At 37.8% G+C, this 11868-nt stretch overlaps 1 protein-coding gene across 1 annotated transcript; it reads right to left on the bottom strand.

Moving 5' to 3' along the window:
* Positions 1 to 910: 910 nt before the first annotated feature.
* On the bottom strand, positions 911 to 4274 carry LOC117329535 (glycine, glutamate and proline-rich protein-like). The gene is made up of 6 exons (XM_033887520.1): positions 4143 to 4274; positions 3811 to 3870; positions 2938 to 3027; positions 2563 to 2675; positions 1360 to 1504; positions 911 to 1107 (listed from the first exon to the last, which is right to left on the bottom strand). The coding sequence occupies exons 1-6, from the start codon at positions 4255 to 4257 to the stop codon at positions 968 to 970; spliced, it is 663 nt and encodes a 220-aa protein (XP_033743411.1). The 5' UTR covers positions 4258 to 4274; the 3' UTR covers positions 911 to 967.
* Between the last annotated feature and the right edge of the window lie 7594 nt (positions 4275 to 11868).

Below are 11868 nucleotides of genomic sequence, written 5' to 3'. Positions count from 1 at the left end.
ATGGGTGTTTCTATGCCGTTTGTTGTGAATTTTAAGACTTTCATATTGAGATAGTCAACTTCGAACGTTACACGAGAGTCTGCAAACTCTTAGAAGTGAAAGTTGTCCTCTGGAAGAACGCCCATTTAAATCATCGGTTTAGAATGCTTGATTTTCTTGTAGGACACAGTACAGTGTACCTTTTTTAACTTGAGGGACGGTGGTTCAGAGTTGTCATTCCCTCGGTGCTTGAAAGAAGTCACATATTCCTTCATTCCTGTGTATGGTCGGACGGGACGATCTGATGTTACGATTCGAAGCATCGCCAAGATGCTTGTCTTGGTACGGTGATATTTGTGTAACATGTAAGCTTTCTTGATGTCGAGATCATCAGTTCTTTTCATTTTTTTTTTAGAATTGCTCTTGGCATCTTACATGCTTCTTCAGTTTTGCACCTTTCCAAGGATTTCCACTTTTGTTTTTTGCTGTTTTAAAGGGGATGGTTGGTGAATAGATCTTTTAATTTGTTCCACATAGGGATACCGTCACACATCGCTTGAGGATATATAGGTATTCTGCTCGTTAAGCCCCCCCCCATTACATAACAGTTTTAGTACATTAGTCGTAACATCCAACCAATGCCACATTACACTCCCATTGGACAGGCTAAATTGGTTACGATACCAAAGCGTTTTTTAATTGACAGTATATAAATCCTTCCGACTATGACATTCGAAGTTACGAACTTCCGGTCTATTGTCATTTGTGTTACTAACTGCGCAATGATGTCGCGATCAGTTATATCATGGAAAGCGAAACTCATGCAGAACATTTTTACTCAGAAGAATGTTTTGTTTTGGAGTCTGGAGTTTTCGTATTCGAGCTTACGAACCGCCCGAACAAAATAAAATTTTATGTTAAAAGTCGCGTACTAATAAAAACAAAATTCATTTATTCAACATCATACTAATGACAGCGATTTTCCACGTTAATGCCATCCATGGTGGTTGATAAGACGTTGAGCACGCGCTACTACGTCATTGCTGTAGTCATTTCCGGTTGTGCCAAGATCAAGATGGGTCCATGTCTGGACGTTTCCAACTCCTGAGTTATAGGCTGCGATGCCACCTGTCAATCAAAGAGCCGGAAATGAGGATAGGAAATATATAATTAATCTTTTTGTTAGTTGGTCTGGAGACATGAACCAAATAAGATGCTATAATGATGACGTTTAGCAAAGGAAACGAAGGTAACCACGGAACTATCTTGAGCAGAAAACTCGTCACTATTGTTTGTATGGTGAAGCGGCTGTGCTCGCCGCCATTTTGAAACTGATATATCCTACCATGGAAGTCCTCCACAGTGGGGTCAGGGACTTACCTTGGAGCTGTTGTTCCGAGGACCACGTGGGATGTTTACGAGCCACCTGATTGATATAGGGAACCAAAACTTCGTGAACCATCTGTGAGATGTGTGCACAGCTGTTCCACGCATGTTGTGTACAGGAATGGTAGCGGATGTCACACTAGAAAGACAGATAAGTTAATGACCGTTATATGGGGGTGTCATAGTACCACAGTGAAAGTTGATGTCAGCTTGGACAGGCATACTGGAGCGTGGTCGTTATAGATAGGTGCTATTGCACAGGAGCAGTAGTGGAAACCACACTAGATTGAGCGTTATAAAGAGTTGCTATAACACAGGATTATAGTGGCTGTCGCACTAGTAAGACAAATCAGAGATTGGTCGTTATATAGAGGTTCTATCGCAACAGGAGTGGTGGCGGATGTCGTACATGAAAGACAGTCAGGAGATTGGCCGTTAATAGGGGTGCTATCACAACAGAATTAGTAGCGGAAGTCGCACTAGAAAGACAGTTCAGAGATTGGCCGTTAATAGAGGTGCTATCGCAACAAGAGCTGTATCATGTTGTCTTGGAAAAATAGCAGATTACCTTTTAAAATTCCGGAATCTGGGTTTCCTGTTGCTTTGGTTTTATCATATTTTGCTTATTTCCGTCGATGATTGGTTTGGTTTGGTTTATTTTGTTTAACGTCCTATTAACAGCTAAGGTCATTTAAGGACGGCCTCCCGTGCGTGCGAAATGTATGAGTGTGATGAATGCGTATGTGTGTTTTGGGAGGCTGCGGTATGTTCGTGTTAAGTCTCCTTGTGATAGGCCGGAACTTTTGCCGATTTATAGTGCTACCTCACTGAAGTATACTGCCGAAGACACCCAGCAGCACACCCCACCCGGTCACATTATACTGACAACGGGCGAACCAGTCGTCCCACTCCTAATTCGCCGAGCGCCAAGCAGGAGCAGCAGCTACCATTTTTAAAGACTCTGGTATGTCTCGGCCAGGGGACAGAACCCAAAGCCTTCCTCACAGGGGCGAACGCTCAACTAAAGGCCAAAAGTGAGGCATTGTCAAGGGAGACATTAGGAAGAAGAAAGTTGTTAAGAAAGAAGAGAAAAGATAAGATCCCAAATTTAGTCGCCTCTTACGATCATGCAATGGGGGCAGCAGGTACAATTCTTACGCCCTACCTGCAGGGCAGTTCCGTCGATGAAGTAATTACCTGTAATATACCATAGGCATGGTGATGGTCGCCCCATCCTCCTGTTGAATGTAATAGACGCCCTCCACGTGATTCTCGGCTGGCCAAGGCAGCAATCACCGCTGGTTGAATACCTGATGTCGTGGAAACATGTAATGGTATTTATCATTAAAAATTGTTTCATTAAGGATGCACGAAAACTCGTCACTGCATCAAAATGGTCATTAAGAAATTCTTTCGAGGTTCAAATAGGTTTAAAAAAGTTTCAAATAATTTTATCTTTCAATCCTCAGAATGATCATAAAGAACTTGTTTCAAGGGTCAAATAATTTCATATTCCAATCCTCCTTTTAAAGTATTTCCAGTACGCCCGGCTGGTATACCCTATTTACTTACAGTAGGCCGCGCCTGCCTGGTCGTAGCATGATTTTTTGTCACGGAGATCATTGTAATCGTAGTCTACGTCCCGATTGGATGCAGCGACACCTGTGAGAAACCGCAACACAAATAAATGCATGTTATTTCAGATTCGATCGAAATCCACCTGTGAATCAGAGTTACACTTTATGATTATGTAAATTACAAATGAAGTGATTTTTTTTTTTATTTCCAATTGAGTCGGTTATCAGGGTGCCTACTCATCTAACCGTTACCACGGGAGACATTCGTGCTATACTCCAGTTTTTGAATTGATTTAAGCTTATCAAAATTTAAACTGTATTTGTATTAATTGTTCTTAAATTATGCTTTCTACTGTTAACGATGGTTTGTTCAAGACAATCGCCGCTGAAGCAAATGAAAATAAAAATATCCGATAAAAGTTAACAAAGTACTGTACTAAGTTCCTGAATCAGATAAACATTCATAAAAGTAATAATAAAAAAGTAAATAAATAAGAATAAATAAATACAAGATATAAGGTAAATAGCACCCGAAGCTTTCTTCGGGAAACTAGTTTTATCGTTGGAATAACGTCAATGAAAAGATATCCTCTCATACGGGACGTTTCCCGAAATCATCATGTTGTTGATGACGCCTCGCTTTCGATATTATCGTCAATCGTCGCTAAGATATTGAAGAAGTGCTACTTTAGGCCAGTCTACTCCTTGTCAAGTTGGATATTAGACAGTTCAATAAGCCATAGAAAGTAGAAATGGTCATTTGAAGGCAAAACTTATTGAGCTTGTTTCCAGATCCTTTTGCAATGAACTGATATTTTTGTATGCAATGTCTATGACTTAAAAAGAATACTGTTTAAACTAAACAAACCTCCATTGTGTTCCCCGGTAGGATGTAGACGCCTGACGTCTCCGTGACACGTGTATGACGCTAAAACAAGAAAATCAATCAACATCAGGATTTATGAAAAAAAAGTGTAAAAAAAAAATCATCATACAATTTATAACTTGCAGCTTTTTGTCTTATTAAATATTGTTTGCTGGTTAATATTTACAGCAATATACATATCATTTTAGTATAAAGCAGTTTGTGGAAATATTTTAAGCAAACAAAACTTAATCAAACAAATAACAAAGAATGTGTCATTTGAAATGATATAAAAAGAAATAAAGAATGAAATAATTATAGAAATGGAAAAGTACCTGCCCAAGCACTGGTGCTGATAGCAAGAAGCGTGACTACCGCAAGGACATTCATTGTAAATCTAGCTGTCTGGGCGAAAGTCACATGTAAAATCTGCAGACAAGCAAGGGGCATTTATAGCGGCGGTCTGTTATCTTAGACAGATAAAGTATATCTATTTGGAATGACTAGGGACGATTCAAGAATCTTGCCGAACTTATTAGTCAGCCATCTATATATACACGCAGTTTGCGTGATAGTTTCCGGCTAAATGTCATGTAACGACCTTATATGACTCGAACTCAGGACCTCCGAACTCTGTGACTCCCATAGGGCACACCGAGGTCAATGATACTCCCGCAACCCGATTTCTCCAAGATTGCATTGCGGTCTCCTCAATAAAATGTGTTTAGATTACGCAAGGGACCTCTCAGAGGAATTGGCACTGAACATAACAGCTAGCGAGGCCTTGAAGGGAAACTGCAACAACCGGACTCGAATCCAGTTATTGGTAATCGGATATCGGACCGCCTAGAAAAGTGTTAGTCAGTTCCATGCCCGTGTTGAGAATGGCCGAGAGAATGGATATTAATTGACGTACACATTTACCTAAATCGAAAGTTAAAAAATCAAATAATATCTGTGAAATTATGTATTATGACACATTTCTACTAAAATACTAATAAGTTTTTTTTTTGGGAAATGTGGTGTTGATTAAATATATTTACCGTTTGTGTCAGTTTATGTTTTTCTGAGAAGCAGCAGGCGACCTATAAAAGTAACACATATCGTCTTATCCAAATCCTTACCCGCACGTCTAAACTAAAAAACAGTAGGGAGTAGGGACTTTAGATAAGCAGAAGAGTTATCGTTACAAATATTATAGACATACCCAACTTTCTATTTCTTCGTGTATCTGCTAATGACTGCCACTTAAGTTCCCTATAGATAGATAAACAGGTAATTATTCGACATGCTTCATATTGCATATTCTCAAGTTTATTAGTAAAAGTGGCGTTACAGTTGTCCCATACTTCGGAGGCTTACTCTGAAAGTGGTCTTATAAAAAGAAGGTACATGTTTGTTCCTATTAAAGATATATTTTAATTTTCTTAACGTTGCTATACATTTTGTAGTATTGTTTAAAATGCCTTCATCGTGAGAGTTCCATTTACCATTGCTATTCATAACTACACCTAGATGTTTGTGACTGTTGACATCAGGGATTGGCGTATTATCGAAAAGAAATTGTGGGTTAAAAGGTATAGTTGTGTTAAAAAATTGAAAGTCGTTAGCCATTTTTTGACCAAAGATTTATTTGTTCCATGTCAAAGTTTATTACCTTGGCAAGGACATTTTTGGAAGAATGTTTCAGTGCGGTGTCGTCGGCAAAGAGCCTAGTAATAGATAGAAGTGTATTAAATATATCGTTCATATACATTAGGAAAGCAAGTGGCCCTAAAACAGAACCCTGAGGAACTCCAGCTTTGACGCATACTTGCATACTCTCAAAAAGATAGTTGTAAATAAGTTTATGAATAATTCGTTCGAAGATTTTGCCAAGACAGCTAAAAAGGGATATAGGTCCATAGATGTTAGCGAGGTCAGGTTGTCCTTAAAAAATGGTGTGACATGGGCTAGCTTTCATGAATCGGGAAATATAGAAGTACGGAAGGATTCGTTGAATATAAGGGTAAGAGGTGGGGTCATTTCCGAGGTTAGTATTTTCATCATCTTATGACTAATTCCGTTAGGACCAGCGGCTTTATTAATGTCGAGGGTATTAATTGTATGAGAAACCTCTTGTTTGGTTATTATAACTTCAGAAAAGGTTGTGTCAGTCTAGGTTTCAAAGTAGGGTGTATAATCGTCAGGTTCGTCTAGGTCTGAAACAGATTAAAAAATATATATATTAAGAATATTGGATTTCTCATAGTTGTCCGAGGTAAGGCAATTAGTTTGTTGGCTTTATTAAAGGAGGAAGAGTAGTAGTGGTATTACCATTCAGGAGCATGCGCATTGGCTTCCGATATGTTCTAGTGTTAGCTGAGCTATCGTTTATCAGTCCGCCAACATTATTGAAGAAGAGGGTTTTAGCGTGTTTGAGCATGTTACTTACTTTGTTTCTGTCACGCTTATATTTAATTTCCGAATGTCTGATAAAATGTTTATTTCCCTTCTGAGATGTCCGTTCTGCCATGGTTCGTTGTTTTTGTTCACGGTTATGGTCTTTGTAGGACTATGTTTAGGCAAAATCGAAATATGTGTATTAGAAAATATGTCACTTTTTTCACTACATTTTCAGTATCAGAAAAAAACATCTTCTCTCAATTCACATTTGATCTGCTCTATCAAATTACCAAAATTCCCGCTTAACTGACTCAGGTTTTTTTTTTTTTGAAAAGAAGATATCGAAACAAGAACAGCTCGCTCTGTGATCACTTATGATATATACACTGTATGTTACTAACAACAGTAACTTGAAGAAGTTTGTGTTATTAAACTTAGTTGATGTCTCAAACAATAAAGTGCCCGGTTTGCATGTTTGACCCGCTTACGTTGGTATCTGCTACTTATCGTGTTTCTCCGGCCTGTCAAACAACACTACTGAGAACGGTTGCCGCTTGTTCGACTTGTAAGTCCTGAATACATAATAATATTATTTACATTTGGGTTTATTGACGCATTTAATTCGACCTGCCCAGATGTCTCGAAAATAATTCCCTGAATGTAGGACGTTAGAAATGTACCTGCTGCTCCCATGGTATCCTCATGAGGTGAATAAAGAGATATACTAATTTCTCGTCTTTAAAGACAATTTTCCTTTTTTTTCCTCATAATTTCTCCCTTGATACTGCCTGATTTTTGGCCTTTAGTTGAGTGTTCGCCCCTGTGAGGAAAGCTTTGGGTTCTATTCCCTGGCCGAGACATACTAGAGTCTATAAAAGTGGTCGTTGCTACCTCTGCCTAGCGCTCAGCATTTTGGGGAAGGGACGACTGGTTCGTCCTTTTGCGATATAATGTGACAGAGGCGGGTGTATTCCTGGTTGTCTTCGGCAGTTTGTTTCAGCGGGGTAGCACTATAAAGTCGGCATCAGTTCCATGTTACCACAAGTAGACAAACACCAGTAAACCGCACCCTCCCAAACACACTCGCACTCACCGCACACAGGCAGCTCACACACAAGACAGGGCGTCGTCAACTGACCTTAGCTGTTGATAGGACGTTAAATGATATGAAACTAAACTTAACCGAAAATATGAATTAAAAACTGAAAATGTGTCCATCGCGTAAGTCATACGAGTTGCCTCCCTTCACTTGGAAGCGACAACGTGCTATCTATTCACACCGATTTTTATAAATTGCGCAGTACGAGCAAATTGTGACATAACAGTCAGCTGATATCGAACTGATGATGTGAAATACAATGTTGCATAACATAATTTAGGATATAGACAGATAATTGGCATTTCATCTTTTCAGATATGATATAACACTTATTTTGAAGAAAATTCGCCCTAATGATTCGTCAATATTCACCTCTAAAATCAGGCGATATCAGTGATAATTTTTGTATTAAGTTATGCCAGATTGTTGTTCAATATTCCTACACATCACAAGAACGTTCATAAATACATTATATAAATTAAGTTTCGATATAGTTTTTATTATGGTACAATAATATCATTTCTGTACCACGATAGAAAAGATTTAAATGAAGATTAAGATGTCAGAAACGACTTAAATCACAGGTATACGCACTTACGTGATATTAAAACGATACGACAGTATTGCAAAAAATATCGTGCTTAGTATAAATTACAAATACAAGTTTGCTATAATGATTTTTTTTAGGAAATATGCGTGTTTCTGTTAAGGGATTTATTTTTGTTATACATATACCCAAAACGTCAACCTTGAAACTCTTAACTCTAAAACTCGGATAACTCGTGTTTTCACGATCCCGACGACTTCACGGTTGGGCTGTATTGAAAGTTGAACTTCCAAAAGGACAAATATATGATATCAATTTAAATATTTTCAACTGTTGAAATTGTGAGCACGCTTTGTACAACCAGCTAGGAATCCTCTAAGTTATTTAAAGTTTAGAGATCTTTACTTGCAGATGTAATTGATAATATCCGATTGATGAGACGACTCAAATAATTGGCCAAGCTATCATTAATAATCGAACTCCATACTAAAAATAAAACTTCAAAATTAATGTGATTATGAAATAACAGAGTGACCCCAATCCCTAACCTAGCACCTCGGCAAACTCGAAAAAAAAAGAAAAAAAAAACAACAACAAAAAACAAGATATATATATTAAAATCAATATTGACCAAACCTACTCGACTTCACTAGAAGGGCATCTGTAGGTATATCTGGCTATTTGTTTTTCTAATATAAGACTAGACACGCCCCTATGACCGTAGCATTCAATACGTTTACCGTTGTAGCGAAAAAAACACAACAACATTTTATACTGTCTTTATGGTCAAAAGCATCTTTCCAACTTTGAATCTCGTAAAAACTGTCACCTTACCACCCCCCCCCCCCCCCCCCCCCTCTCTCCCATTTTAATTGAATCGTCCGTTTGTGAATAGCTAATTGTACGAAATACCCATGACTAGGATTATATCAAATCATACCAACTTCCACCGCCCAGCTGATCGTACAGATTGTACATGAACACACGGCGAAACAAAGTTGAGGAATTCCTTTTTACAGAAGATAGAGTAGAGATTTTACAAGTGCTAAGAAAAATACTCATTGACACAATATTTACACGTGCAATAATATCATACCTGAACTTTCTTTGTGCGTCATGGTGAGCATAACTGCTTATACGTTCAAAACATAATATTAATAATTTGTTCGATCATAATTACACAATTTGCAACGTATGATCTCGAATTGAGATCTTTGTCCATTCTTTGACGGCCTCGGAATAAAATATATAAAGCCTCACTATCGGGTTAGTCCCTCTGTCTATAAGTTAATCAGTTTACTATCAACTGGTAATGTTAAAGAATTAAATAATCTGTGTAAGATTTTATACCACGCATCTTTACTACTCTGATGGCTAGTAACTGGTTGTTTAATCCTTACTATTTATTTAACTGTATTGAATCATATTACATTTATATATGTGCATGTTATAATGTCATATGCCAGTGCATTGCTCTACCCGAGCTAACTTATATTGCATACTCTCAGGACTAATAAAGAACTGAATATCTTGCAGACCGTTTCTAGCGTATATTGCCGAAAATATGAGCAGAATTTGTGGAAATAATCGTTTGACGAAAGAAATATCCGCCAACGAATATATCAACATTGAATATCACAAAATTATCTTCAAAATTTCTCTTATCTTAATCGCGAGCCCTACATAGATAGCTCTGTCTATCAGAAGTAGGACCAGACCAGGAAGACTTACTGATAATAACGGCAGTTTTTGTTTTGTTTATATTTTAGAGTGTTTGGGCAAGCGAGTAAAGCTAAAAAAGAACTTCGTAACAAAACATGCATTTTCAAGAATTTTAATTGTTTTGTTTTTCTTGATGAGAAGTGTTTTCAATCCTTTTATATGCGGTCAACGCCGAAGCAAGTGACTTTCAAATATTTTCAGATGAAATTGAACAAAGTGCAAATTTAAAGATCGTCCCTAACTGAATTTCTCGTTAGGCAGAGTTCCGTGAAATGTGTAATCACCCAAATATGGTTGAAAGTTCCTGTCCGATCTAAATCACCAGCTGTCTAGATAACATGTAAATGAGACTCCCCAATCCCACAATGCAGTGCGAAAATAGTGTAATAATTAACAGCATAAATTAATGATAATTTTGTTGATAATTTTGTTGTTTAATTGATCTTACATACAGATTGGTGAACTTAAATCCGGTAATTTGAAATACAAGCCAGATTATTAACTCCCATTGCAGTGTTTCTTCCCAAATATAGGCCCTTTCCGAATCCCATCGCTATTCAACATTTGTCTTAAACCTTTTGACTTTTGGATGCAAAGGTTTACTAGTTTCCAAATGCATGTAATATCCTAAAAGTATATACTTGCTATGTGGGTATACACCCCTGTGATTCTCTGTCCATCAGGGCACTGGCAATAACAATCCTTATTGGATTAATGGTGTCGGAGCTGGCATGCTAGATCCAAATATTGTACTTTACACTGCCGATATGCCTCGAGTGGCGGGTATGACATCGTACTAGGTTCCGTGAGTGCCGATAGATCCAGAACTCGACATCATCATCATCATCATCACTGTGGTGCTCACTGATCATGATGTAGCCAGCTGCCAGTGATATTTGGTAAGCGCCACAGGATATTGTCTGAAGGTATTCCATCTCTTACTTTGTAATGTCACAATTATCCGCATTTGTATCTTGTTTGACAAATAGTGACCTGGCCCATCTGGTAAGATCTGGCTCATCTTTCACACACTGAACTAAGGGGTTGCGAACACCAAGCCAGCTCCCTATCCAATTCGTCTCGCTTTGTTGTTTTAACATATACAGTATGAATGTATGAATCATCGGATTCTATTGAGACAGGTTGCTACTATTCTAATAAGTGCCTTGATGACATTGATGAAATAGTTGGATTCAAGTTGTGTCTTGAAAAAACAGCCATAGCTTGAATCGTTTGATATGTCTCCACAATACCCAAATATATCTAGTTATTGATCTATCAGGTTAGCTTGTAGGTCGTCATGTTGAGTCTGCCCAGGTTTTATATACATGTAAGACGGCATCTTTGTTGTCCAATGACATGATTCCAAATCTGGCTAAACATTCCTAAACCATCGACCAACAACGACATTGTCATCTTTCTCCAGCCAGGGGAGACAATCCATGATGGATTTTGTAATCTTCGCATCATTATCGCTTTCAGGAAAAGGTCCTACTGTGTCCAGAATGTAACCATTAAGCAGGGCTATGCTTTTGAACTTCAAATAGTTCCGCTTCTTCTGGCCACAGTAGGAGATTCTCTGGAGCTTGAGATCCGACCTTTGGAATAAAGATATATGTGCCGTCACGTATGGCAGCTGGTCGCCAAAAATGCTTTGGAGAACATTGTATCGTGCTCCTGAATGTTTTGTCTTGTAAGTTGTTCACGTCCAAAGAACAATGGGACATAAAAGGTCTAATGCTTTTACTATGGTATGAAATGTTTTCGATATACTGGAAACTATCATGTTAAAAAGAGTAATAAAGTTCTCGATAGGCTAGATAATTTTGAATGGTCTGAATATGGAAAACATTCAAAATTTCATTCGTAAAAAAAAAGACATTAAAAGAATATAAAAAAAAAACGTGAAAGAATTTCTAGAAATTATGTTCTTGTCTAGGCTTTACCATCTGCATCATCCAGAATGGAGAAACGCAGCCTAAAGAACAACTCCTACCTTAATAGCATATTTAATATCTCCAAAATATCATTGCTGATTTCTTTTAATCTGGAAGGTCGCCGAGAAGTCAACATTTCTCTTTATTCAGTGCGAATTTTAACGTTGGTGTTAAGATCTTCTCCTTTTGAAATAATGTGAACAAATACGTGAGGACCAAGGACACCACAGTTTGTGATGAAAGATGAGTCAGTGTTTTATTTGCTTGGGCAAAATGGTCGAGTTATGATTGAAACTATGCATACATAATGTGCATTTGGCATGTGAAGACTGGCTATAACATAAAACGTCTATGGATAATAATGTGAGGTC

Source organism: Pecten maximus, chromosome 6 (genome assembly GCF_902652985.1).
Source record: "Pecten maximus chromosome 6, xPecMax1.1, whole genome shotgun sequence".
NCBI lineage: Eukaryota > Metazoa > Mollusca > Bivalvia > Pectinida > Pectinidae > Pecten > Pecten maximus.
Note: the sequence above shows the minus strand (reverse complement) of the source record. Positions and strands in the feature narration are given on the sequence as shown.